General features: G+C 57.5%; 4 protein-coding genes across 14 annotated transcripts in view; 1 reads left to right on the plus strand and 3 right to left on the minus strand.

Annotated features, from left to right (window-relative positions):
- Positions 1-148: 148 nt before the first annotated feature.
- RECQL4 (RecQ like helicase 4) lies at positions 149-10,321 on the minus strand. Of its 6 annotated transcripts, none has more exons than XM_040586386.1 (24): positions 10,074-10,321; positions 9,549-9,582; positions 9,256-9,365; positions 8,476-8,619; positions 7,537-8,213; positions 6,875-6,974; positions 6,099-6,228; positions 5,722-5,841; positions 5,256-5,405; positions 5,080-5,172; positions 4,845-4,981; positions 4,590-4,673; positions 4,216-4,404; positions 3,946-4,128; positions 3,647-3,827; positions 2,644-2,921; positions 2,428-2,565; positions 1,998-2,157; positions 1,782-1,911; positions 1,429-1,601; positions 1,127-1,313; positions 825-990; positions 565-673; positions 149-467 (listed from the first exon to the last, which is right to left on the minus strand). In XM_040586386.1, exons 1-24 carry the CDS (start codon positions 10,155-10,157, stop codon positions 346-348), a joined length of 3,879 nt encoding a protein of 1,292 aa, XP_040442320.1. In that variant the 5' UTR covers positions 10,158-10,321; the 3' UTR covers positions 149-345. The 6 variants fall into 6 exon arrangements, 5 of the variants coding, with proteins under 5 accessions (XP_040442320.1, XP_040442321.1, XP_040442319.1 ...); XM_040586387.1 differs by having other exon boundaries at positions 5,256-5,402; positions 6,875-6,977; XM_040586385.1 differs by having other exon boundaries at positions 6,875-6,977.
- A 100-nt stretch (positions 10,322-10,421) lies between these two features.
- Positions 10,422-13,255, plus strand: LRRC14 (leucine rich repeat containing 14). 2 transcript variants are annotated; one of them, XM_040586398.1, is made up of 4 exons: positions 10,422-10,478; positions 10,778-11,125; positions 11,430-12,065; positions 12,329-13,255. In XM_040586398.1, the coding sequence occupies exons 2-4, from the start codon at positions 10,797-10,799 to the stop codon at positions 12,900-12,902; spliced, it is 1,539 nt and encodes a 512-aa protein (XP_040442332.1). In that variant the 5' UTR covers positions 10,422-10,478; positions 10,778-10,796; the 3' UTR covers positions 12,903-13,255. The 2 variants fall into 2 exon arrangements, with proteins under 2 accessions (XP_040442332.1, XP_040442330.1); XM_040586396.1 differs by lacking the exon at positions 10,422-10,478 and having other exon boundaries at positions 10,551-11,125.
- Positions 13,256-13,398: 143 nt separating this feature from the next.
- C3H8orf82 (chromosome 3 C8orf82 homolog) lies at positions 13,399-15,503 on the minus strand. The gene is made up of 3 exons (XM_040586399.1): positions 15,355-15,503; positions 14,486-14,534; positions 13,399-14,044 (listed from the first exon to the last, which is right to left on the minus strand). Exons 1-3 carry the CDS (start codon positions 15,463-15,465, stop codon positions 13,554-13,556), a joined length of 651 nt encoding a protein of 216 aa, XP_040442333.1. The 5' UTR covers positions 15,466-15,503; the 3' UTR covers positions 13,399-13,553.
- A 2,040-nt stretch (positions 15,504-17,543) lies between these two features.
- Positions 17,544-26,322, minus strand: part of ARHGAP39 (Rho GTPase activating protein 39) — a 148,283-nt gene continuing 139,504 nt past the window's right edge. For 2 of the 5 annotated variants that reach the window (XM_040586393.1, XM_040586391.1), the window contains 6 exons: positions 26,003-26,095; positions 23,306-23,379; positions 21,364-21,563; positions 20,820-20,911; positions 20,562-20,731; positions 17,544-20,354 (listed from right to left, as the gene is read on the minus strand). In XM_040586393.1, the coding sequence (XP_040442327.1) occupies positions 20,160-20,354; positions 20,562-20,731; positions 20,820-20,911; positions 21,364-21,563; positions 23,306-23,379; positions 26,003-26,095 (824 nt within the window). In that variant the 3' untranslated portion in view covers positions 17,544-20,159. The remainder of the gene's footprint in view (positions 20,355-20,561; positions 20,732-20,819; positions 20,912-21,363; positions 21,564-23,305; positions 23,380-26,002; positions 26,096-26,322) is intronic. The other 3 variants (XM_040586392.1, XM_040586395.1, XM_040586394.1) reach the window with 3 other exon arrangements.

The raw sequence follows: 26,322 nt of genomic DNA on the forward strand, positions 1-26,322 counted from the left end.
TAATTCATTATTAAAATCCAGACAAAAATCCCTGCCGGCACAGGGACAGGCTCAGGGCGGGCAGCCCACCCGAGGAGGCAGGACCCCTGTCGGAGGCAGCGCTTGGCCGCCCCAGCCGCTCCTACGCAGCAGCAGGGCAAGGCAGGCAGGGGCAGCGCGCACAACGAACAAGCCTGTGCTCCCTCTGCCCCACTTCCCGGCGGAAGGGTGGTCTCTGCTCACCGCCCCAAACGGGGTCCTTGGGGGGCGATGGCAGCTGGCACAGCCCCGAGGGCCACAGTGATGGCCTGTGTGGCACCGCCGTCCCTGGAGCATGGGGTGGCTCTGCCCTTTCAGCTCCTGCCATCACCTGCTGGCCAGGATCTCCTCGGTGGCCAGGCGGGCGAGCCGGTGGAAATCGAAGGAGAGATATTTCCTCCAGAACCGGCGATCACGGCCATAGACCTGGGCGGGGAAACAGGGGCTGCCTGCAGGGAGCGGGCAAAGCCCCCGGTTAGGAGGGGATGGGCAGGTGCCGGAGCAAGGTGGAAGACACCCAGTTTGGCACCTGCCCACCACTCTTACCAATGCCATGAAATACCCTGGCGATGGCTCGGCCAGAGAACTTCTCGTCCTGGCGGATGGCAAGGAAATGGCGGATGTCAGCGCGGATCTGGCTCTCCCACTCCCGCAGCTGCAAAAGAAGGGACATAGCAAGGGCCTCCCTCCTCTTCCTCATCCCAAACCCATCTCTGGTGTCACCTAAACTGGAGGTGCCGTGTACCAGAAATACCGGCTGACAGTCAGAGCCTGAAGCAGCTCCCAATAAAAGTGGATTTGCTCACTTTAGCATCACTGAGATCTTCGTCCTCCTCCTCCTCCTCACAGCCATGTTCAGCCTGCTCTCCAGCAGGCTCCTTCTCGAAGTAGTCGCTGAGCAGAGCCTTCAGGCAGGAGCTCTTCTCCTCCTCCTCCTCCACAGGGTGAGGACTGCAGGTCTGGAAGGCCACACTGTGCCCTGACATCAGTCTCCTCCCTTTCCAGTTCCAAAATGGGTCCCAAACTGGGAGGGACGGGAGGGTGGGCAACTGCGGAGTCACTACACAGAGTGGTCTGTAGGGGTTGGGTGGTCTTCACTCACACTCACCTCTGGAAGGCCTGGAAACAGGTGCGGAGTTGGCCAAGAGCCATCTTCTCCCTGGCCACCACCCTTTGGTGGAGGAAATCACAGACAGAGTCCAGCTCCTGGTCGGTGAGGTCACCGTAAGCACGTAGGTGGAAAGAGAAATCTCCAAACTCTACCATGACCCCACTCTTCCCTGCACTGCAGCTGTCTGAAGGCACCAAGAGCTGGTTGAGCTGGTGCTCACCCAGATCCGGCACTGAAACCCAGCCAGCTGCTGGTGTCACAGGGACTCCCCCCTCCAAGGAACGCAGGGACACCAGTACCTTTCCGCAGCTGTGGATCCCACTGGAGCTGGCGCAGGGCACGTTTCACCAGCGCTACTTCCCAACCCATGGAGTCGCTCAGCGAGACCACGTCGAACTCCAGCAAGCTGGCTTGGCTGTGGTCCCTCCCTGCCAGGCGCTCCCGGGCCATGAAGACAGCGACAGGGGGAGACCTGAGGGCAAGAAACACCAGGAACCCACTGGTACCATGGCTTGGAGCCCGTTTTTTACCTCCAGCAGACCCCAGAACCGTGGAGCAGCTCCCACCCAGCAGAGACTATGCTGCGGTGGCTTGCTCCTGGCACAGGGAACACTGTGGCATTCACAGCAGTGCCCCTCGGCACAGCTCTAACCTCCGCGCTGTGGCCCGGAGCTGCTGGGGTCCCCCATAGCACTGCAGCCGGCAGGAAGAGTAGGTGGGAGGCAGCAGCTCCAGCCAGCGCTGCGGGTGCAGCTCCAGGTAGCACAGGAGGGTCTCGATGCCTGCAAGACAGGGAGGAGCTGCAGAGGGACCCTGATCCCCTTTGGGACCCCCCTGGCCTCACTTGGGGCCGATTTCCCCACCTCACCTTCCTCCCGTATGTCCAGGGACTCCACAGTTTGTTGGATGGGGATAGCTCGCTCGTGCTTGTAGCACACCCGCTGCCTGCTCTGCCTCGTCACGCTACTGTCCTCTTCCACCATCTCCTCCAAGAGCTCGGCCATTTTGGCATCCTTCACCTCCCCATCCTGCAAGGGATGCACCACGCAGTGTGGTGTCACCAGTCAGAGGACAGGCAGGCTCCTGCCTTCCCTTGTGGGACATCTCAACTGCTCTCTTGCCTGTTCCTGGCCAGATCTTACTCCACAGCTCACTTCACCCCAACCTTCCCTCAACTGATTTAAGCTCCCCAATGCAGCCACCAGCTCACAAAGGTTCTTCTGCCTTATTAGCTCATTACTGAACGAGTTAAGAAGCTGGGAAGGCCACGGGAGTGGGGGCCTCAGCCCCTTCCTCACCCTGATGACGTCCTGGTGTTTTTGGTGCAGCTCCAAGCACTTGCAGGGAGAAAAAACCTTCTGCACCAGCTTCTTGACAGTGAAAAAATCCACCGTGTCACCGTAAATGTGGCGTCGCAGCTCGTGGAGATCCCTGCCCTGGGGAGGCAGCGGGGAGCCTTGGGGAAAGACCCCCAGAATTTAGGGGGACCCCCCCACCCTACTGGCAAGCATTACCTCCGGGTCCAAGAACAGATGGCAGTGAGCTGGCTCACCGTCTCGCCCGGCCCGGCCAATCTCCTGCACGTAACTCTCAAAATTTTTCGGCATGTTGTAATGTACAACACCACGGACATCTGATTTATCCAGCCCCATGCCGAAAGCCACCGTGGCCACCACCACGCGGAGCTGGCCACTCATGAAGCTGTTCTGGATGCGGCAGCGTTCGGCAGCGGATAGGCCAGCATGGTAAGCATCTGCAATCCACTTCAGTGGCTGGCGACCACTCTTCTTTGCTGAAAGCAAGTGGGGAGAGAGGTTTTAATAGCATTTAATTAGTGATTTCTCAAAAGCACAGCTGTTAATTAAATCAGGGATGAAAACGAGCAGCAAACCCTGCCTGTGGCAGACATCAGTGCTGGGCAGGAGCAGGGCTGCTCCTTCCTGGCAAAGGGATGTGTGTTCCTTGTTAGCTGCCAGAAGTCGTCAAGCCCTGGTTGGTTTGGAAGCGGGATGGCACGAGCTCACCCAGCTTCAGCAAACAAAGCAGGTTGGGGAGAGGATCCCTGGGGCCAAACATGTCCAGCACTTGCGAGGCAGAGCTCGGCCACGGATCCAATTGTGGATTTTGAGGGAAAAATAAAGACTCTAAGTCACAGCTACCAGGTTTGGAAAGAAAAATCCTGCAGAGCTGTACAACGAAGGCTCCCTGTGTACTAATCCCACCACCCAGCTTTATTAACCACAGCTAATAAGCATTCATCATTATCGGCTGTCACTAGAAAAAAAAACAAAGCCCAGCTTTAAAGCCTGCGATGCAGATGGGGGAAGATAAATGCTTTACTGCTGCCAAGGGCATTGCTCTGCACCTGGGGGAGGTGGCTGATGGAGCCAGAAACCTCTGTGGAGAGTCCTGCAAGCACAGCTCGCTCCCTAGGGATTCTCTGTTCCAGGGTGGATTCACCAGACAGGATGTTTTGGGCTCACGCTTCCCTTTGGAGAGTGAGGCTACCTCACCTACCCTTCGCTTTCTTCCTTTCAGCAGTGTCCTGCCCTGGCTCCCTGGCTTCCCTGACCAGCACTCCTTGGAGGCAGGTCCGGATGAGTGCCGCAATGCGAACTGTCTCCTCCTGCCGCGTGCAGTAGACTATGATGGAGTCCAGGCACCCAAAACGCTCCTCTTGCAGCAGGGAGATCAGGGCCTGTGGACAGAGGAGGTAAAGGTCCCCCAAAAGAGCTTGGGGATCTTCTAGGAGATCCACCCTGAACCCAGTGTCACAGCAACTAATCTGATTTCTTTAGACCCATCCTGGTCCCTACCTGATCCCTGTCCCTGTCCATCGAGACTGAGAGGCGCAGGTTTGGGGGCACAGCGGTGGAGCGCACTGCTATCCCTTCCTCTGCTGGGATACCCAGGTGTTGGGCCACGTCCCGCACTGTGGCCAGGGTGGCAGTGGCTGTCAGCCCCAGGAAGCAGCGCACGCCCAGGTGATCCCGGAGAACCTGCCAAGAGGGAAAAAGTAGGAGCCTGATGTCCCTCCTCACCCCAGTGGGTTCCCTCCGCCTCAGGGTGGGTTTCCCCTCTCACACCTTGCAGACCCGCAGGTAGCAGGGACGGAAATTGTGGGACCACTCGGAGACACAATGAGCTTCATCAATGCAGGCGAAGGCCACGGCCGGCAGGTGATCAGCAGAGGGCAGGCAGCCAGATCCTGAGCTGCTCCCACCAACCAGCGCCTCGGGCGAGAGCAGCAGCACCTGCACCCCGCCCTGCTTCACCTGTGGGGAGCACCAGAGCGACACAAGGGGTGTTTTACCCGCTCTCCCAGGGAAGCGGGCTGACTGGCACTGCTACTGTCCAGCACTGCCTTCATTGGGATCACGCAGCTGCACGAGCAAGGTGGCACTGGGGACACCTTCACACACACGTGTCTCCCTGAGGCTGGCAGCCCCGAGTCCCTCACCTTCTCCATCGCTGCTTCCCGCTGGGCTTTGGTCATGTTGGAGTGGATACAGACAGCCTTCAGGCATGGCGGCAGCCCCGAGACCTGGAAGCGAGGCCTGTCACCCACTCGTGCCTCCAGTGACTTGGGGGGGAGTCACCACCGAACACCCACCTCCCCATTTTGGGTGCATGTGAGCCTTTAACTGCAGCACTGCACACCCAGCAGCGTCTAAGCAGGAGCTGGGGTGGGAAAACTGGGACATCCAAGCCGTACCTGGTCATTCATCAGGGATACCAAAGGGGAGACAACCAAGGTGATGCACTTGGAGCGCTTGTGGTAGAGGTAAGCTGGGAGCTGGTAGCAGAGGGACTTCCCCATCCCCGTCGATAACACCACCAGTGTGGACAGGCCTGGCAGAACGGGGGGTTGGGGACCACCCGTGTGGGAGGGGATCACAGGGAGCCCAAACCCCACAGAGGAAGAGAGGTCGTGGGGGAAACAAACCCACCTGAGAGGATCCTCATGATGGCCACCTCCTGGCCCGGGCGGAAGGAGCTGTAGCCCAGCGCCTTCAGAGCCTTGAACACCTCCTCTGGGGTCTCTGCAGGGGAAGGACACACAGTCAGCAGGGACCGGAGGGCCAAATGCACGTGGCCCTACTTGGTGTGCAGCAGGGAGCCATACCTCGAACCTTCCCCTCTGGCCCCAGGCTGTAGAGGGGCTCCATGGGCAGAGGGGGGGCAGGTGGCTCGTACATCATCCTTCGCACATCCAGGTAAGTTGATGCCTCCAAAATCTTTTCAGATCCTTCCCGGCTGCTGCCTCTTCTCTCTGCTAGGGATGAAGGCAGCAGTCAGAATGCACAGATGGATTTTCCTACCCTGCCTGGACTCCCACCACTGCACAGGAGCAAGCCTGGCGAGCCTGCCTGTATTTTAGGCTGGTGTTCCTGGAGGATACACATCCCAGCATAAACCCAGGCTGGCAAAACCACCTTTTGATCCCAGGGAAACCCCCCAAGGAGCTCAAACAAACTTCTTAGGGGGAAAAGGAAACAATTCTATGTCCCCAAGAGTTCATCCCAGAGCCAGCCACGGCGTGTCACTGGAGAGCGAGGCGAGCCGGCAGCGCGGCAAGTCCAGGGCCTCACCAGAGAGCTCTGGGCAGATGCTGTTTGTCCTGCGAGCCACTTCTTCCAGCGTGGGCAGGGGAGCCTCCTCCTCTTCATCGGCATGGCTGCTCTCCTCTGGCAGCAGGCCAGCAGCCGTCCCTGCAGGCAGGAAAGGGGTCTCTTCTCTACTTAAATCCACGGTAAAGAAACCACCTCATCTTTTCATCCTCTGCCCCCAAGTTATTATCCCCGAAAACCCTTAAGCCAACAGCAGAGAGAAGCTGCCGGGAGGTGGGAAAGCCTGACCAATGTTTCCTGTCCTCCAACCTCTGTCACATCTGCTCTGGCACAGCCAGATCTGAACTCGGCCCACAGCTTTGCCAAACAAACCCCTAATTCAGCACCCAAAGCCTCACCTTGGCCCCGGCACGCCGATGCCCAGTGTCCTGTCCTGCCACAACTGAAGCAGATGTCTGAGCTTCGGTCAATGGATCTGGTGCCTCCCCCGTACTGTTCCGCTTTCTTCTGCCACTTCTGCTTCCACACCTGCAAAGCAGGACCACCTCCAGTTATTTTTATACTTTTATTTTTATTAAAGGTATATTTTATTATATTTGACTTCACCACGGCACCGGGCTTTTGCCAAAGCACTGCATAAACATGCTGAGCTTTAAAAAACATAGGCCATTTTCTTCCAGCTGGTGCTTGCCTCACCCAGAGATGATCCTAAAGGATTTCACATTGATTAATGGGGAGATATTAAAAAAAATCAAAACAACAGTTTTTTGTGGCAGAGCTGAAGCTGGAAAGGCCGAGTGCCCTCTTTACCCTGCAGGACAAGCCCACTACAGTGAGGTCTTTCCCCTAACACAGGGTCTTCAGGGCAAAGCTGCCACTGAAGACAGGGAAGCTCAGGTAGCAGCAGGAGGGGCAGGGAGCCAAGCTGTGCCTGCGCTGCTTTCCTACAGGGTCACAACATAAATTAACTAAAAGCAAAATATGGAAATTCAAATAGTGGCATGACAACGAGCGACAGCTGGAAGAGTTTTGAATTTGTATTGGATTGGATGAATTTAAATTTGACTGGAAATGGGTTTGGTGGTAACAGCAGCAGTTCTGTCCAGTGGGAGGCTTTCAGTGATACCCTGGGAGGTGCTGGCAGTGCTGAGGCAGTCACTGGGCACGGCTTTACCTGTTTGCGAAGGCGATTTCCCCGCAGGGCATAACCTCGGACATGAGATTTCTTCTTCAGGTTAAGCTTGACAAAGTTGCCGCGTCTCTGTGAAGGTGCTCTGCTGGGAAGAGAGGTTGGCTAGGAACGCCCCTGCCCATGTGTGGGGGGCCATCATGTCCCCATCCTCCACCCCTCAGCTCCCGGCTCACAGAATGGCTTTGAGGAAAATAATCTCTAAATCTTTTGTCCCCTAAACGCAACTGAAGGCGATGCAGACACTCAGGGGGAAGTGAAAGGCACGCAGGGCATAATCACATAAGAAAATCAGACTCAAAACCCCCCAAAACTTATTCCTTCCCCTGCCAAACACAAAGTAGGAACTCACTGTTTATAAAAATTGATAGGAAAAAGTCCCCTTGGCTCCCTCAGCATCCTTTCTGACCATTTTTTGGTGCTTTTGAGTGCCACGGGGCATTGCTGCAGCCTGTTTGATTTGGTTTAACTGCTGGCTTTGTTTCCCAGGGAAAACACAGGTGGGGCCTGGGAACTGAAGGGCTCCAGCAATGCCCCAACAGGAGTTTGAAGCAAGCAGTGAGCTACATTGAGGCAGATGAACTTGCAGCACAGCACCCAGCAGTGCTGCCAGCACACCAGCATTGCTGACAAGGGACAGGACCTACCTGGCAGTGACTGCTCTGCGGGTGGATCTGGGTTTCTCCTCTTCCACCTCCCCCAGGAGGTTTTCTGAGGAATCCAGCACCTTCTCACTTTCCTTTGGGGTTGCCACACGCTCTTTCTCCTCCTCCCCTTCCTCCTTGCTCTGCTTCAGCCCACTGGCAGCACTTAACGCTCCCTCAGCTGAGCCTTGGCGGCACCGCTTGAGCTTTGTGGAAGCTGCCATGCTGTCTCCACATGGCCTTTTCCTCCTGGAATCTCCCACCGATACTTCTCCACCAGTCTCTTCCTGCTTTAAGGGGGCCCAGCTGACCTCTCCCTGCTCCCCTTCCTGCGTGGCACCCAGTATTGTCCCCTCATCCCCAGGTGTCCCTTGGCACCTCTGCAGCCAGGCAGGATCCAGCGAGCCCAGCCTCTGTGCCACTGTCTGCTTCAGCTGCTGGAATTTATTCGGTGGCAGTGGTGGTGGTGGGGACTTCAGCCCCGCAGCAAGGATGATGGGGGCCAGCTCTGACACTGAGGGAGGAAGGAGGAGATCTCCCGGCTCGCCTCCCTTGCTCTGCGAAGGCTCTGCCGGTGCTGAGGATGCGGCTTTGTCACCACTCCCCAAATTTGTCTGAAGTCTAGGGACAGCTGTGGTCCTCCTGGGAGTCAGGGTCTTCCTTGGGGTCAGGGGTATCTCCTGCATGTTGGGGGATGGACAGACAGGGGTCAGGTCATCTACTGAAACTCAGTGCCCTGCCTCCAAATCAAACAGGACCCTTGCCAGTGTTTGTGGGTGTTCCCTACCCCCAGCTCCCACCCTCCACTAACAGTGGGGGATTCTGGCCGGAGCAGGCCACGACTTCTGAGCAGCCAACAAGAAGGAAAAGAGGTCACAAGCAGCTTCAGGAGAAGCTTCTCTGAGCCGCAGTGCTCAGTGCTGATTCCCAGCAAGCCCTAACCTTCCTGGCAGCTCCCAGGTTGGATTTCAGCTTCATCCCATAGTATTGCACTGAGGCTTTTGGCACAGCGTGGCTGCGATGGTTCAGCTTGGGGGCTTTTGGCTGCCGGTTCAGGTGTGCACCCCAACAACCGAAGTCTGGCACCTGCAATGACACCCACAAACTATTAAATCCAAACCATTAAATCCCTTAACCTGTTAAATCCAAACTTTTAAATCCCCAAACTGTGAATCCTATCACAAAGATGACCTCCAATACCTCCAAGAGGAGAAAGGAGCTGGAGAACAAGCACGGTATTATCACGCCACAGTGTCTTTTGGCCACACACAGCACATACAGCACTTCTTGGGGAGAAAAAAAAACCCTGGAGCAGTTATTGCCTCACCTGAAGTACAGGGACTGGCTTAATTGTTGCCTTGCTAAGAGGCAATGGTATTGATTTAAGAGGCAATTGCTGAAAGCCTGTGCTTTCAGCAGCCTGGATGCTGGCGAGTGTAAAGCACATGAGGGACTGCAGGTGTTAAATTTCCTACCCCCACCCTTATATGCTCTGTTTGGGGTGCCTTATTCATCCACCAAGCCAAAAATAGGTGTTATATGGTGCCAGTTGGACAATTTTCCCTCCTAAGGTCAAATAAACTGCTTTATAAACAGGAGGGACAACCGTGGCTTTGCCTGCAGTGAAGGACAAAGTGGAAACACCCTGAAGCGCTTGCATCAAGGGTAAGGAAAGGCTCCTGGAGACAAAACTCAAGGCCAGAGTGGGGGTTTCTCCAGTACCTGCTCTGCAGTTGGAGTCTCCTGTGCTGCTGGCTGGCAGGAGGGGCTAAGCTGGGAAGGATCCAACTCCTTTCTTTGCTGCTTGAGCATCTTGTACTCCTTGTAGAGCCCTGTAACAGCAAGTAAAGGCTGGTTTTGGGTACATGTGGTGCTTACTATAAAACCTCATCAGTTTCTGCATTAACATATGCTGCTAAAGCCTTCCCCCTCGATGTCAAACCCTTGGCATGAGGGGTCACCCCCAGCCTTGAAGCACCACCTTGGGGTGGTAGGGTGGCACAGCTGGCACTCACGTTGGGTGTCCTCTGGAGCTGCTTCGATGTCCGCCTGCAAGGCAAATGCACGAGAGATCATTATTTCAGGCTACGGAGGAAATTATTATTTTCTGTGACTGCAGAACGAGAAAGGGCTTCTATCTCTTTGCTGGTTTGGGTTTTTTTTCCCCAAATAAAATTGTGGTTGGGGCAGTGTTACGCTTGCTCCAGACTTGAGGATGTCAGTTCTGTAACTTCTTTAGGTACAAAATGAAGGGCCTTACGGCAGTGCCGTCAGGCTTTGCCAGGGGAGCCTCGCTCGGCTTTAACGGTGCAGGAAACAGGCTACAGGGAGAGGCAGGGACCCTGCCGGGGCCGCAGCGTGCTGCCCGCCGGAGCAGTGATCCCGGGAAACGGGCTCCCGGCGAGCGAGCAGCCCCCCCCGGGGGATCCCCGTTAGGGCTTACCGGCCCACCCGGGTGCTGCCGCAGCCCCGCCGCCAGCACCAGCCGGGGCAGGGCCCCACGGGCCTCGGCCCCCGCGCCGTCCCCGGGCACGGGCTACCTGGCTGGGCCTGCGCCGCTGCTCACGGAAGAAGGCCGCCTCCCATTGCTTCAGCAGGGCCTTCACCTCCTGCTGCCGCTCCATGGCGCCCGGGGGTACTCAGGCGCCCGGGGGTACTCAGGCACCCGGGCCTCAGAGCGGCGGGGGAGCGGCGAGCGGCAGGGAAGCGAACCTCCCGCTCCCGCCGCGCCCCAGCCAATGGGAAGGGAAGGAGAGGTGACGGGCGGCGGCAGAAGGCAATAAGAAAGCGAAGAGCTGTGGCGTCGCCAAGGAACGGTTTTGGGCCCGCCTCCCCTGAGAGAGTGCGTTCTCTGATTGGTGCGCGCTCGTGTCAGGCGGCAGCACGCATGCGCAGGGGCGGAGCAGCGTCGGGCCCAGTGGAGAGCTGGGGGCTGCGGGAGCGCGGTGAGGGGGCGGGGCCGGGGGACGCCATCTTGGGGGGGCTGGGGGGGGGGCGGGGGTCCCTATGATGGGGAGGCCGGGTTAGAGGTGCTAGGGGGGGCAGTTTACGGGTCTCACCATGGGGTGCCCCTTTGGTGAGGGGCTCTACCCTCCTGCCGTGGGGGGCCTTTGAGGGGCGGGATGTGTGCCGTCTGCTGAGGAGGTGCCGTGGGGCTGCCCCTGCGCCGTGGGGCCGCCTGTGGAGCCATGTTCTGCACCCCCCAGCCTCACCTGCTGTCTGTCTGCTCCCTCCCTGCCCACAGCCCCTCGGTGCCGGGTGCCATGCACTCCCTCGTCTTCCTCTGTGCCCGCCGGCTGCTGAGCCACCACCCCAGTGCCCGCCGTGCCCTGGACTTGCTCCCCGCTGAGCTCTACCCCGTCCTCTTCCAAGCCGCTTTCCTGGACGGGCGGACACTGGCGCTGCGGGACCTGGTGGGGATGTGGCCCTTCCCCGTCCTCAGCTTCCAGCAGCTGCTGGGCCACCGCAGCCGTTACCGTGACCGTCACCCACTCCTTGGGGAGAAACCCAGCAAATTGTGTGTGCAGGCTGTCATTTTGGCTGTCGTGGCACATCTCCGCCAGGTGCTGGAGGAGCCCTGCCATGGCACCAGGTGGGTACTGGGATGCCAAATGCCATGAGAGCCGTTTCCTTCCTCCTCGGGGTGATGGAGGTGACGATGCTTGTCCTGGGGCTGCGAGCTCTGGCTGTGGTGAAGGGAGGGAGCTGTGGGTTGGCACTGGGTTTGTTTTGTGCACCGGTAACACTGGAGGAAAGCAGGACTGTGACCCTCACCCTGCCTCAGGGCAGGAGCGAGCCACCAGATAGCCACAGCTCTCCCAGGAGCCAGCTGCATGGCTGTTGCAGTTCCCCAGTTTCCCTGCTCGTTTATTTACCTGTTTCTTGTTTTTGCCCAGCAAGAGACGGTGCTGCCTGCGGGTGCTGGACATGACGGGTCTCCAGGACGACGACACCGACCGCGGCCCGGAGAGGATGAGTCTGTGGTCTGGCACGGTGGCATTGGCCAAAGCCTGCATTGAAGTCTCCAAACACCAAAGCGAGTGCCTGAAACGCGGCTCCAAACGACGTAAAGGTCCCTCCGGTGCCTCAGCGGCCCTGCAGCCCATCGGCGTGGAGGTCCGTGCCGATCTCTTTGTCAACTGCACGTCCTATGGCATCCTACGGGATGCTCTACAGACTGGCACTGCCAGCCCCCTGTGCCTCAGATGCCGGGATTTCCACGCTGAGGAGCTCTCTGTCGCCAGCACCGTTTGCTTGCTGGAGTCCTTGGAACCCACCGGCGTGCGGCGGGTGGATCTGCGCTTCAACAACCTGGGCCTGGCAGGTCTCTGTGCCATTTTGCCGCACCTCGCCAGATTCACCAACCTCCTCAGCCTCAAGCTGCCCTACAGCAACATCGATGTGCGGCGGCTTGTGACGGGGACGGATGCCGGGCTCCAGCGCCTCGCCATGGAGCTAGGAAGGCTGCCCTGCCTTAAGGAACTCAACTTGGGTTCCTCCCGGCTTTCAGGGAAACTGAGGCAACTTCTCGGGTAAGTTCCTGGCAGAGCAGGTCCCTGACCTGCCCTGGGGTGGGGAATTCAAGGGTTCCAGCTCGCATGTGGGGGTTTGGGATCTGGGTGGGTTGGCTGCCGTTCCCTAGTGTGGTTCGGTTCCACCAGGAATATGGGAACCGTCCCCCACATCGTTCAAAGATTTAATACAAGGTTTAGTGCGGTGGCAGCTCCCTCCTGGCCCACACCCTGCACGGTGACGGCCTCGGGGGGCTCATGGCTCACTCTCCCCGCCCCGGCAGCGACCTGCAGGTTCCCCTGGAAAGCCTGGAGCTGGCCTTCTGCTACCTCCTTCCCAGCGACCTCGCCTTCCTTTCCCAAAGCCCTCATGCTCCAGCGCTGAAGAAGTTGGACCTGAGCGGCCACAACATCTCCGAGAACTTTCTCCAACCTCTCCAGCATCTCCTGGAGGAGACCTCAGCCTCTCTTCTCCACCTGGACCTCATGGAGTGCCAGCTGACAGACGCCCGGCTGGAGGCCCTGCTGCCGGCCCTCTGCCGTTGCTCCCGTCTCCACTGCCTGGGACTTTTTGGCAACCCCCTTTCCACGCGGGGACTCCAGACCTTGTTAGGGAAAACTGTGGTTCTGCCAGATTTACACCTGGTTGTCTACCCTTACCCCGTGGACTGCTACAGCCAGGAGCCGCCCCAGCTGCCCTCTGCCTCTGGCTGGCTCTTTGAGGACGTGGTGGATGAGGAACGCTTTGCTGCGGTGAGCGCCAAGCTGCGCCAGATGCTGGTGAACTCTGGCAGAGCCAGCGCTGTCTGGACCACCAGTCTCTGCCGGCACAGCGCCCTCGACTACTTTGCCTTGTAGCTGGTGCAAAGCTTGGAGCCTTCCCCCTGCCCCATGGCACCCGCTGAAGCGCCGTGGCCTCACCGCTGCGCCGCAGCCCCTCCCTCCTCCCCAGATTTGGTGTTTCCTCCTTGTCCTGGTGCTTTTCCAATACCTTTCACTGTCACTGTGTTCACCAGCATCAGCCCCAGCCGGCCTCGTGTCTCAGGCCATGCCTCGTGTCTCTGGGACAGCACGCCGACTACGGGCAGACCAGTGTCTAGGCCATCCTTAGCTGATTAATTAATGCCGGGAGTCTGGTTAATAAATTGCAGTTGCTTGGCAGGTGTTGAGGTTATGACAGAAACTGCAACCATGGCACTGCTTAGGGCAGACCCTGCAATAACTCTGCACTTGTGCTTTGTTCCCCAAAGCCCCCCCATACCCCAAGTCCCAGGGGGCGTTTGGCGCACTGCAGTGAGGAGACAGCACAGCTCGCCCGTGAGGTTTTAGCTTTTTCTTTTTTTTTTTCCCAGAGCCTAGCAGGGGTCCTGGCCGCCACGGCAGCACACACCCTGCCATGGGTGAGCCGGTGCTGGGTCTGCCCCCTGTTTTCTCATCGGCATGGGGGTGCTGGGGGTCCATACCCCATCCCCACCTCACTGGTGATGGGCATGGCTTGGGATCCCCACCTCAGCCCTGACGTGGGGTGATGGGGACAGCCAGCGCTTCCCCAGCACAGCCCGGTGTGCCGGCGCGGAGCAGCGGCAGCAGTTCCTGGGTGAGCTGGTAGCGCTGCCCTTCCCAGTTGAAATGAGTGGGGGGCTGCGCCTGCCCGCAGCCATACTCGAAGCTGGGACTCCACTCGAAGGCCAGCGCTGAGCGCACCAAGCCTGCGCCACCCGCCTGCGCCGGTGCCGGATGGTAGAGCCGCCCGTTTTCCGGCAACATCACCAAGCTCTGGGGCTGGAAGGGCACGGCCAGGCGCTCGCCACCGCCGCAGTAGGAGAGGAGCTGGCGCCCGCCGGCACCCGGTAGCAGCTGGGTGAAGACGATGGGACGATCGTCACACCGGAGGAAGTTCCGCTCCCGGCCGCAGAGTGACAGGAACGGGAACTCGGCCTCGTAACGCCCGCTCCGGTTCGGCTCCAGCCGCTTGAAGAAGAAGGTGAGGAACCCTACATCTGCCGGGCGGGCAGGTGTCAGCTCACTGTGCCCTCACAGTTAACCCCCAGGGGGGTGATTAGCCGCGGGGTAGGGGGCTGTTCATTAGTGGGACCCTATTTTGGGGGGCTGGCAGAGGGAGGAGCAGTCGGCTTGGAGGAATTACTGTGCCGGGAAGCACAAGCGGAAGCTATTAATAGCAGGAGCTACTTAATTAATAAGGTAATGAATATGCAAATAACAACCTGCAAAGGCACCGGCGTGGGGGGCACCCCCCCTCCCTGACCCTGCTGCCAAGTGCGCAGCTGCCCCTCCCCCCAGTTAAGCACAAGACCACAACTGAGATGAGATCCCAATGAAGGATGAGACCCCAGTTAAGGATCAGATCCTGATTAAGGCTCTGCCCCCCAATTAAGGATGAGGGGGGGCGGGGGGGTTGGGGGTTCTGGGTGTGCTGGTACCTTTGAAGCAGGTGATGAAGTTCTTGACTTTAGTGTCATCCAGGAAAAGCTGTGGAAAAGCAGAAAAAAGCCTCAAAACTGCCTGAAGCCCCTGGCAGGTCCAGGGTCTGTCTGGGATCCTTTTGGGATCCATCTAGGGTCTGTTTGGGATCCTTTTGGGATCTATCCAGGGTCTGCCTGGGGTCTGTCCCGCGTCCATTTAGGGTCTTTTGGTGGTGGTGGGGTGGGGGGTTGTCCAGGGTCTGTTTGGGATCTTTTGTGATCCATCCAGGGTCTGCCTGGGGTCTCACTGGCATCTGTCCAGGATCCATCTGGGATCTGCCATGGACCCATGTGGGTTCTCCTTGGGATCTCTCTGGGATCTGTCCGAGTTTCATCCATCCAGGATCTGTCCTGAGTGGGTCTAGAGTTTTTTGGAGAGGGATCTGTCTGCAGGATTTGTCTTGGGTTGGTTTGGGATCTATCTGGGGCCTGTCCCAGGCCTTTCTGGGATCTGTCTGGAGTCTGATTGGGGTGTGACTAGAATCTGTGTGGGGTCCCTGTCTGGGGTCTGTCCTGAGTCCATCTAGGGTCTCTCTGGGGTCTGTCTGGGATCCATCTGGGATTGGTCTGGGGTCTGTCCTCACTCCGCCCAGGGTTTTTTTTTTAGATCTGTCCGGGATCTGTCCGAGATCTGTCCTGAGCTTGTCTGGGCTGTTCGGGATCCATCTGGGATCTGTCCAGGGCCCAGCTGGGGCCTCTGTGGGGTCTGTCCGGGATCCCTGTGTCTGGGATTGGGCTGGGATCCACCCGGGACCCGGTGCCCCCGTTTACCCCCCGGTGCCGCGCCCCCCCGGAGCGAGCGAGGGGCCCCGGTGCGGTGTCGGTACCTGGCCCTGGTGGTCGAGGTAGTAGAAGTACTCGCGGGTGCGCGGCGCCGGGCTCTGCCCCTGCCGGTACCCGGCCCCGGCCCCGGCCCGCAGCGCCGCCACCAGCCGCATCCCGCCCCGGCGCGGCCCCGACACACCGCCCCGGCCCCGCCCCGCCCCCACGGCCCCCGCCCCCGGAAGCGGCTGGGCCGGTCCGGTCCCACAGCGGCACCGCTCCGGGCGGAGCCTGCGCCGGCCCCGGAAGCCCGGGGCGGGGGAGCTGCCCCTGGGAACACCCGGAGCGCCTGTAGATCTCCCGTCGCCTTTGGGCACCCAGAGCCCCTGTAGGCACCCCCCCGCTGCCTATGGCCTCCCAGAGCCCCCGTAGACCCCTGCTGCCTATGGGTACCCGTGCACCCCTGGGCACCCCTGTAGACACTCACAGCCCCCATGGGCACCCGCCCCACCCCGCACGGCCCGTGAACTGCTGCAGGCATGTCTGCACCCCGACAGACACCCACGCACCTCTATAGACACCGGCACGTGCGCTCCTGCATACACCATTACACACTATATAGACACCCATGTACCCCCTGTGCACCCCTGTATATGACCACACCCCCTATAGGCACCCATGCAACTCTATAGGCAGCCATACCACCTATAGGCACCCATGCGGGCACCTGTACCCCCTATAGACACCCATACTATCTGTACACATCCAGCTGCCCCTACAGATAATCTCCTGTCCTACAGATGATACCCATGCTCCCTACAGACACCCATACCTGAATAGACACCCTCCTCTATGGACACCCATACACCCCATGTGCCCCTATACACGCTCCTTACACCTCTATAGAGAGCCACACACCCCCTGTAGATACTCAGACCCCTATAGAGACCCATGTACCCCTATAGAGACTCACTCCATAGACATGCTCGCACCCCTATGTAGATGCACGTGATCCTGTACACACCCATACCTCTCCTAGATACACCAACCCACCCCTACAGACACCCCTGCATACACCCCTGCACCCGCTCTGTGCCCTATACACACCCATATATCCATGCACCCTATACAATGTCATACCCTCCCTGTGCCCCTTCCCTGCACCCCTGTGCAACCCCTCTGTGTAGCCTGGGCATCTTTATGTACCCCTATATACATCCCTGTGTAGATTTATGTACCTCTGGGGACGTTTATATACACCCTATCCATACCCTATGCAGCTTTATGTACCCACATATACTGCAGTGCTTCCCCATCTCTTGCTATGCCCCTGTATATCCCATGTGCACCCCCTGTTTGACCCTATACACCTCCCAGCACCCCTATACACCCTGCATACACCCTATGTGCATTCCTACGCCCCCTGGGTGGATCTATACATCCCATACACCCTTGGGGGTGGTGGTGGGGGTACGCACACTGCCCCATGCATCCTATACTGCCTGGTACACCCTATACTGCTTGCAGGGGGTGCCCATACACTATACAGCCTGCATGGCAGGTGCTCATTACTATATACACCCCTATAGAGACTATATGGCATGGGTGGGCCTTATATAGAGCCCTCTGCAGCTTACATGGGCCCTATACAGCCCTGCACACCCCATAGCGTGCAGCCAGGCCCTTGCAGCCACCCCTATAGGGCCTCTGTGCCCACCACCCCCCCACCCCCCCCCCCCCAGCCCTTGATCTGCTCCAGAGTGAACGAGCAGCAACAAAGCACTGTCCATACATAGCTTTATTCACATGATGGGGCGGCGCTTCTATACGTCCACCCCCCCCAATTACAGAGTTCGGCAGCCCATGGGACCCCCTCCACCCCCCCCCGAAACACCCCCCCGCCCCTGGGGGAGGGAGGGGGGCCAGATCCTGCTCCCTGCCCCCACAGCACTGTGGGGAGGGTCCCGCCGTGGCGGGGGTGGGTTTGTCTCTTTTTTTTTTTTTTTAAATAATTTTCTCATTTTTAATAATAAATAAAACCTTGAGTCTAAAAAAAAAAAATTGGAGGGGGAGGAGAGAGAAAAAACCAAGAAAAAAATATAAAAACTGGAGGAAAATAAAAATAATTCAATGGAAACTGAGGAAGCCGGGACCCCCCCCGCTGCCCCCCCACCCCCCCACCCCCCCCGGCACCTGGCAGTGAGCAGAGCTGGGAGGTAGCGCTGGGCTGTCCCCTCCAGGAGACACCCCCCCCCCCGGGGGGCCCCCCACATCCCCCCGGGGGGGCCCCCCCCCCCCCCTTGAGAAAATAGCATCTGGCCCAAAAATTAGGGGGTTCTAATTAATAACTCTCTTTATAGACCTATATACTCTGATGGGTGCCCCCCCTGCCCTGGTGGGTGCCCCTCGGGTCCTTGGGTGCCCCCAACGGTCCTGCTTTGCCCTGGGTGGAGCCGAAGGCACTTGGGGGTGGCCATGGGGAGGGGGGACCCATCCCGCTGCTGGGGGGGCCCTTCGACTCCAGTGGTGTGGATGGGGGAGATGGGGGTGCCAAGGTGAGTCCAGGAGCAGGAGATGATGGGTGTCAAGGCAGGCTGGCCAGGAGCAGGAGGAGATGGTGGGTGCTGAGATGGGTCCAGGAGAAGCAGGAGGAGACGATGGGTGTCAATATGTGTCCAGCCAGCCCATGCAGAGATGACACCAAGACAGGTTGGGCAGGACCAGGAGAAGATGATGGGTCCCAAGATGGGCTGGGCAGGAGAAGAAGATGATGTGATTCCAAGATGGGCTGGGCAGGACTGGGAGGAGATAATGAGTGTCCAAATGTGTCTAGCTGGGCCAAGCAGAGATGGTGGGGGCCAAGATGGGTTTGGCAGAACCAGGAGGAGATGACAGGCACCAAGATGGGTCCAGCAGAGCCAAGCAGAGATGACGGGCACCAGGATGGGTTTGGCACTACCAGGAGATGATGGGTGCCAAGATGGGCTGGGCAGGACCTAGAGGAGAGGATGGGTGCTAAGATGTGTCCAGCAGGGTCAAGTAGAGATGATGGGTGCCAAGATGACTTTGGCAGGACCAGGAGGAGATGACAGGCATCAAGACGGGCCCAGGAGAAGCAGGAGATGATGGGTGCCAAGGTGGGTCCAGCAGGAGGACGTTACAGGTGCCAGGATGTGTCCACCAGGGCCAAGCACAGATCATGGGTGGCAAGATGAGTTGGGCAGGACTAGGAACAGGTGATGGGCACTGAGATGGGTCTAATGGGACCAGAAGATGATGGGCACCAAGGTGGTCCAGTAGGGTCAAGCAGATTACAGGCACCAAGATGGGTTGGGCAGGACCAGGAGATGACAGGCACCAAGATGGGTCCAGGAAAAGCATGACATGACAGGTGCCAAGATGGTCCAGCAAGGCCAAGCAGAGAAGAAGGGTACCAAGATGAGCTGGGCAGGACCAGGAGGAGATGACAAGCACCACACTGGGTCCAGAGAAGCAGAAGGAGACGACAGGTGCCAAGATGTGTCCAGCAGGGCTAAGGAGAGATAACAGGTGCCAAAATGGTGTGCACAGGTCCAGGAGGAGATCATGAGCTCCAAGGTGGGTCCAGGAGGACCATTAGGATACGACATGCCAAGATGTGTCCAGCAGGACAAAGCAGAGATGATGGTCACCAAGGTAGGTCCAGCAGGAGCAGAAGATGGTGGATGCCAAGATGGGTCCAGGAGAAGCAGAAGATGATGGGCACCCTGATGGGTCCAGCAGGACCAGGAAGAGATGATGGACACCAAGGTGGGTCCAGGAGGACCAAGCAGAGATGATGGGTGCCAAGGTAGGTTGGGCAGGACCAGGAAGAGATGATGGGTGCCAAGATGAGTCCAGCAGGGCCAGGCAGAGATGATGGGTGTCAGGATGGGTCTTTCAAGGCCAGCAGCAGATGATGGTCCTGTGACAGGTCCAGCAGGGCCAAGCAGACATGGTGGGTGATGAGACAGGTCCTTTGGGGTCCAGCGATGCCAGCATGTGGTCAGATGGGTCCGGTGCACTGCCAAGGATGGGCACTGTGTTGTCTGTGGGCAGTGACCTGCCTGCCCAGGTCCTCCAGCACCCCAGGATGGGCAACGGGCTGCAATGAGCCACCTGGGGCACAACAGCTCCCAAAGGGACCCCAAGCACCCACTCCTGGGTGCACCCAGCTCTGCCGCAAGATGCACCCCCGTTGTGCCCGTGGTCTTCTTCCCTGTGGGCTGGGACTCTCCTGGCACTGGGACAACTTGCTGCTCTGGTCCCTAATGTGCCACGTTCTCTGGGTGCTCGACCTTTTCTCAGCTCAGTACCAGCGGCTCCTCCTGACCCTGGAGGTGCTCCCTGCCCCATGGCTGCCCCACAGATCTGCTCTCAGCCAGAGACCCAACCCCAACAGAGATGCGGGGGAGCCCATTTGGCTCCCCCCGTCCCTGCCCAGCCTCCGCTGTCCCCTACACCATCACCTGCTCGCCAGGTCCCTGCTGCCACCCACAGCCATGCAGGACACCTGGGCTGGAGATGCCGCCTGTCCATGGGGAACCAGGATGCTCCTTGCCTGCTCTGCAGGTGCTGCTGTCCCTGGGGACCCCCCAAAGTGGCCGATGCCTCTGGCTGGTGAAGAGGTGGGCAGTGAGATGGCCAGAGGATCGGGGTGGGGCACGGGGAACAGTCCTGTGTCCTGATGTAAGATGGGCAGAGGGGGATGGAGATGGGCAAGGGTGCCACGGTGTTGGGCCGGTGTGTGTGTGAGCCACCCAACACCCTTCTTCTGTAGGGTCTGGCTTGTGCTCCTCGGCCAAGTGGGGTCGGAGGGAGGGGGCTCATGGGGGGGACTCAGTGGCAGCTGCTATAGGACGCCCTCCATGAAGCTGGTGTCAAGGTGCTGGATGAGCACCCGGATGAAGGACATCTCCTTGCGGGTGTTCTCGAAGATGATCCGCGGGTCGTCTGACTGGCAGCGCAGACAGTTGGGGGCCATCACCATGGCCAGGTTATTGACATCCATCTTGGTGACAGCTACGTTGGCTGGCTGCACGAACACCTGTGGTGGGAGGGAGGAGGAAGGCAGCGGTGATGTTGTGGTGGGAGACAGGTGGAGGCACCACGTGGACCTCCTGGTTCTTGGAAGAGATGGGTGTCACCATGTGGGTAACCCCACAGCAATGTGAGGAACCCAAAGCCACTTCAAGAGAGGCAACCAGGCTGGGAGGTGGCCTCAGAGGGGACACAGGGGGGGCCCTGGCCATACCTGTAGGAAGCGGATGAGGTAGCACAGCACCATTTTGTTGATCCTGGGCAGAGAGTGGACGACAGCGATGGCCGCCTCGGGGTTCTCATAGTGGGTGATGCACTGCTCGTAAAACTCATGGGGGATCAGCGGCTCCTCCAGCTCTCGGTACCACAGCTTCAGCAGGGAGGCTGAGGATCGGGGAGAAGATGGGGAGATGTGAGACTTGGTGGGTGGAGAGCTTGATTCTGCACCCCACACAGCGCCCCAGCATCCTACCAGGAACATGGGGGTCCTCCAGGCCAGTGGGGATCTTCCACTGGTCCACCTGCAGCTTGAGTGCATTGACCTCATCGATGTCACCAGGGACTCTGCAGGGGGAAGAAACATCAGCCACCAAGAAAAAGATGGGGACCCACCTGCCTCACACCCCCGCAGGCTTTGGGGGTCCCTCTGGGTGCATGCAGAGTTCAAGGAGAGCCAAGAGGGGACATCAGCTGGGGATGGAGCCATTTTGGGACCTGGTTGCTGCCCCACTGGGATGTGGCATGGGGCTGGTGGGTGGTGTGCAGACCCCAAGACCCCAACATGACTCTGGTGGGCGCCAGAGAACAGGCATGACCCTGCCATGGAGAAATCCCCATGGCCTTGGAGCAAGGAGGAGCTGGGGGGCTGCTCTCTGTCCCACACGAGAAGGCACCCATGGGGACATGGGGAGGGGGGTAGCTGCCCCATAATGAGGCGAGTCATTATGGCTTCTCCCATGAAAAGATCTGGGTTGCCACCATTCTGGGGGTCTCCCCACAGCCATGAGTGGCTTTACCTGAAGATGCCCTCGGTCTGGTCCCCGTTGAGTGCCAGGACCTCCTCAGAGAGGCGGGTCTGCACCCAGGGCAGCTGCCGGTCAGGGTACCGCTCCTTCTGCATGTTGATGATGTCCTGCAGGGAGCTGCCGAACATGGAAGGGTTGAAGACGGCGTTCTTGGCATGGCGAATCTCCTCGATGTTTGGCTTCTTCAGGCCCTGTGAGAGACAAGAGAAGCCACCGGTGCTGTCAGGACCTGCAGCTGGTGTCCCCGAAGCCACGATGGGCATGTGTAGTCCTGCTCAACCCCATCACCCCATGGCCGAGCTCTAGGGCTGGTTGTGACACATCCAGAGCCTAAGCCCATCATGTGATGGGGACAGTGGATGAGCCATGGATGAACTCCAGCCAACCTGGCCAAAATCTCCAGTGGCGCCGCACACCAGCAGCTCAGTGCCAAAATGCGTCCGGTGGGCAGATGCCTCCACCTACCATCTTGATTCAAAAGTGAATCCAGCCCTGGGGACTCTCCCCATAGTGCTCGGTAGGACCTCCATGCTCTGCCCTGGGGCCACGGCCATGCTGGAGCATCTACATCAACAAGATGAGCCATGGCTCTGGGATGCTTCTGGAAAGCACAGCACCAGCACCAAGGCTGGTTCATCTGTGCCTGTTTGAAGCGGGGGCACTGCCACTGGCACCAGCACTGGATCCTGCATGGTGTGGGGCCAGGGGAAACCTCCCAGTTCCCTCAACGGCTGGGTGGGTGGTTTGGTCACAGGAGGGCACTGCTGTTCTTCCCACCACGCAGGAGATGTGGGCAGCCTTGTCAAGATGTAGAAGGGATGGATGCAGCAGATGTGTGCATGGTGGGACACAAAAGAGAAGATGGTTAGAGTGGATGTGTGTGTGTGGTGGAATGAAGATGGATGCAGTGGACATGTGCATGGTGGATGCAGGAGAAATGGACGCAGTGGACATGTGCATTGTGGGATGCAGGAGAGGTGATGGATGCAGTGGACGTGTGTGGTGGGATGCAGGAGAGGAGATGGACGCAGTGGACATGTGTGTGGTGGGATGCAGGAGAGGAGATGGACGCAGCTCCCCGACAGCTGGATCCTGTACTCCAGACAGAGCCAATGACAGAATGAGCTGCCCCAGCCATGCCTCGAGCTGCTGGTGGCCTTCAGGTCCTCAGTCGCTCCTGTCTTTGCCTTAAAAAGTCAGCAGCATATGGCCACCAACGAGCCCTTGGGAAGCCCAGTGGGTGACACAGCCCCTCCCACTGCTGGGCCTTGTCTCAGCAGATGTTACTGGGAAGAGCTGAGCTGCTGCGGACGGAGGAGAGGTCCCGCTGTCTCCCTCTATCCCCACGAAACGAGGAGGGCGACACTGAGGCAGCTGTGGTGGTGATGGTGGTGCCACCATGAAGAGCATCCCAGGCTGTACATTAATCCTTATCTGGGGTATTTTATTAAATAAATCAGCTGCCACCCTAACGGCAGTGATGGCCCGAGGGACGGATCTGGCTTGGTGTGCTGCCGTGGTGACAGCAACCCAGGAGTGAGGGGCCAGCAAGGCAGCCCCCCACTGAAAGCTGGGGTAGATGGGAGCTGCTGCAGCATCCTCTTCAATCCTTGGCATGCTTTTGCTCCCAGGATCATTTCCTTAATCCCTGTTTGATCTGCTGGTGATGGGCAGGTTTGGGAAGGACCTGGGGGACCCCAGAAGGTCCCTGGAGGGGATGCAGTGATGGGCAAACCATGCTGGAGGTGCCTGGAGTATCCTCACCATAGATCTGGCACAAGCTGCTCTGCTGCTTCCAGCGCTCTCCAGTTTCATCTCCTCCTCCTCCTCCTCCTCCAGACCCCATCCCCACACCCCAGCAGCCCCCTTGGTGGCCCCAGCTGGGGGTGGTTGCCCACCGCTGCCCTCCCCATGCCCAATGGTTGGACGATACCTTCTTGGCGCCTGTCAGAGCTGCCTTCTGCAGCTTGTTGTAGCAGTACTTGGCGTAAGTGCTTATTGCCACCCCTGCAAGAGAAAACAGAGAGTGGGGTGGGGTGGGAGTGGGGTGTCAGCTCTGGGTCATGGGGGGTGTCTGCCCCCTGCCAAGGGGGGTGACACTCATCCCAGCTCCAGGAGGGTATGAGGGTCCCCCCGGGAGGTGGGTCAGTGCTGCTGCTACTCCATCTCTGTCCCCATCACCACTCCCAGGGAGGGGTTTGAGGAGGACGAGGTCCCCTTGGGACCCTTCTTGCAGGGACTGTCCCCACAACGCAACCCACTCCCCAAGAGCTTCAGACCTTGAAGCAGCCGTGTCCTCCTACCCACTAAACGTGGAGCCCTGGAGCCTCCTCAGCTCCATCCTCTCCCCATTCACTCTGGTGGCCTCATGCAGGGTTGTCCCAGCTTTTGGGGCTGATTTTTCACCCTGCAGCCATCACTTACACTGTCACCTCCCCTACACCATCTACCTTCTCTTCCTGATGCCACTACTTCCACTCTCATCCCTCTCCGCACCATCTATCCCCTCCTCCTGATTTGCTTCAATAAGGAGATGGCACCCTCAACCTTCAGATCATCTCCAAGATGCCAATGAGCTCATCCCAAGGGGTGCTCCAGCATCCTGCAGCTGAGAGCCCTGAGGACCTGATGGTACTTTTTGGACCACCCCAGAAGATGCTGGCAGCCCTATAAATGCTTCCAAGAGCCTAAAACCAGGCAAACGGAACAAAAAAATCCATCATCTTGGACCTTCTCTCCTTTGGTAGCTTTGAAACCATGATGCCAGCACTGGCCCTGCCATTGGCGTGGCTTTTGTGCCACTGGAGCCACATGTCCTGGAGCATCCTGACCCTGTCATGCTGGTGAGAAAGCTCCAGGAGCTAAAAATGTGCCTTTTCTATTTAATGTTGCTGCAAAAGAAGGGAAAAAGGGCTCCTGGAGAAGAGCTGGTGGCTGGCAGCTGCTCACCGTCCCGATCCTGCAACGGGCACTTTTTGGTTAAAGCCAAGCTTGGAGACTTGGGATCACGTACTTTTCCTTCTGTCTCTGAGGCTGTTGTTTTCAAAGGGTTTCCCTGATAGTTTTTCACTGCAGTAAATGCTCCAAAGGGGCTGGTGGATGCATGGTGGGGCCTGAAGCCACCCTGACAGAGGGGGCTTGGGGGATGTCCAGGACTGGGTGACCCCACATCTGGTGCCCATTCATCAAATCAGTGAATAGTTTGGGTTGGAAGGGACCTTTGAAGGTCATTTAGCTCAACCCCGCTGCGATGAGCAGGGGCATCAGGTTGCTAGTTTGGATGCAGCCCAGGAGATGGTTGGCTTCCTGGGCTGCGAGCGCACATTGCTGGCTCATGTCCAGTGCGGACTTGTCCAAGTGGGGACTTGTTACCCAGGAATGTCCCCAAGTCCTTATCCATCCCTTCATCCCCCAGCCTGTGTGACTACCAGGGTTTGCCTGCACCCAGCTGCAGGACCTTGCCCTTGGCCTGGTTGAATCTCATGAGGTTCACGTGAGTCCGACTTCTCCAGCTTGTCCGGGTCCGTCAGGCGGGTCGACCCCACCACTCAGCTTAATGTCATCTCCAAACCTGCTGACGGTGCACTCAGTCCCACCATCTACATCGCTGATGAAGATATTGAACAGCAACCTTAATCCATGGATGCTGTTAAAGCCGTTTCTGGGGGTGCCTCCACCCACCAAGTTCCAGGTCCCAGCCCCACCGCTGCTCGGGCTCCAGGTTGAGGTCCCTCACCTTGCACCGGGAACCTCTTGGTTTCATCTAGGATGCCAAGCCTTCACTGGCATCCCAGTCCGGTTGGTGAGTTCCAGGCAACCCCCACTAAAACCCGGGGGGATGCTGGGAAAAGGGTCTCATTCCCATGTCCCCACACCCGCCCCACTGGTGACGGCTGCGGCACCAAGGATGCTCGTGCCCACCTCAGGGTCACCCCTCAGTCATCGAGAAAACCCATCAGCACCTTCTAAGTGGCTCCGCTTAATTAAATCCCTACTTCCCGCTCTTGTTACTACATATAATACATTCACGTACATTTATAGATATCATTATATATAACATTATACATTTATGTATAACACTATATATAATATATACTTATACACTGCTATTTGTAGAATATTAAATCTATATAAAATATTATATATGATGTTATAGATTTAGTTGTAACACCATATATAATATCATACACGTATAGATTATATTTATTATATATTATATTTACATTATCTGTATTAAATACCACCTATTTAATGTACAACATATATAATATATGTTCATATTATATAACAGATAATATATATTTCTAATGTTAGATATAATATATAAAAATATAAATTGATTATATGTTCATATATTTATATAGTTTATATCTATTCATTATGTATTATATTTAAATTAGTTGTATTTAGATTAAACACTACATTAAAGATGTTTTTGCCATCCTGTGGTTGCCCCCTCCTCCCCACACCCCCTGGCCCCGGCAAGCGCAGCCCCTCCAAGCATCCAGGCAGTGAGCAGAGCCGAGGGGGAGTGGGGGGGTGTAGGGGGAGATGAAAGGCTGAAAAGAAGGAAGTTGGCTACTAGGGCTAAGAGAAAGAAGCCCCAAGCGAGCGGTGACATGGCCCCTACCATCGTGCTCTTCGATATAGGGCTTGGGTTTCTTTCTCAATTTGGATTTCTTCTTATTGGTCCTTTCCAGGATTTCTTTAATGTGCTGGGTCACTGGGAAACAAACAAAGCGATGAAGACAAGGGAACAGAACGGAAGGGGAAAATGGAAACAAAAATGAAAATAAAATGAAAATAAGAATTAAAATAAAAATCAATGAAAATAAAAATTGACTAAAAAGGAAATTAAAATGAATAAAATGAAAAATAAAGATGAAAATAAAAATAATAAAATAAATAAAATGAAAACGAAAGAAAACCAAAAATGAAATTAAAAATGAA

Source organism: Falco naumanni, chromosome 3, assembly GCF_017639655.2.
Source record: "Falco naumanni isolate bFalNau1 chromosome 3, bFalNau1.pat, whole genome shotgun sequence".
In the NCBI taxonomy this organism is placed as follows: Eukaryota; Metazoa; Chordata; class Aves; order Falconiformes; family Falconidae; genus Falco; species Falco naumanni.

Bases quoted from the DNA above. Each gene is read 5' to 3' on its own strand.
- RECQL4 (XM_040586385.1), bottom strand. From the start codon at position 10,157: ATGGAGCGGCAGCAGGAGGTGAAGGCCCTGCTGAAGCAATGGGAGGCG. The intron at 5,842-6,098 runs GTGAGGCTTTGG...TCCTGCCTGCAG, and splicing joins ATCGGCGTGCCGGGGCCAAG to GGACGGCTGCTGGCCTGCTG. The intron at 3,828-3,945 runs GTAGGGACCAGG...CTCTGTCCACAG, and splicing joins TGGACAGGGACAGGGATCAG to GCCCTGATCTCCCTGCTGCA.
- LRRC14 (XM_040586396.1), top strand. From the start codon at position 10,722: ATGTTCTGCACCCCCCAGCCTCACCTGCTGTCTGTCTGCTCCCTCCCT. The intron at 11,126-11,429 runs GTGGGTACTGGG...GTTTTTGCCCAG, and splicing joins GAGCCCTGCCATGGCACCAG to CAAGAGACGGTGCTGCCTGC. The intron at 12,066-12,328 runs GTAAGTTCCTGG...CCGCCCCGGCAG, and splicing joins AAACTGAGGCAACTTCTCGG to CGACCTGCAGGTTCCCCTGG.
- C3H8orf82 (XM_040586399.1), bottom strand. From the start codon at position 15,465: ATGCGGCTGGTGGCGGCGCTGCGGGCCGGGGCCGGGGCCGGGTACCGG. The intron at 14,535-15,354 runs GTACCGACACCG...GCTTTTCCACAG, and splicing joins ACCTCGACCACCAGGGCCAG to CTTTTCCTGGATGACACTAA. The intron at 14,045-14,485 runs GTACCAGCACAC...CCCGCCCGGCAG, and splicing joins CTTCATCACCTGCTTCAAAG to ATGTAGGGTTCCTCACCTTC.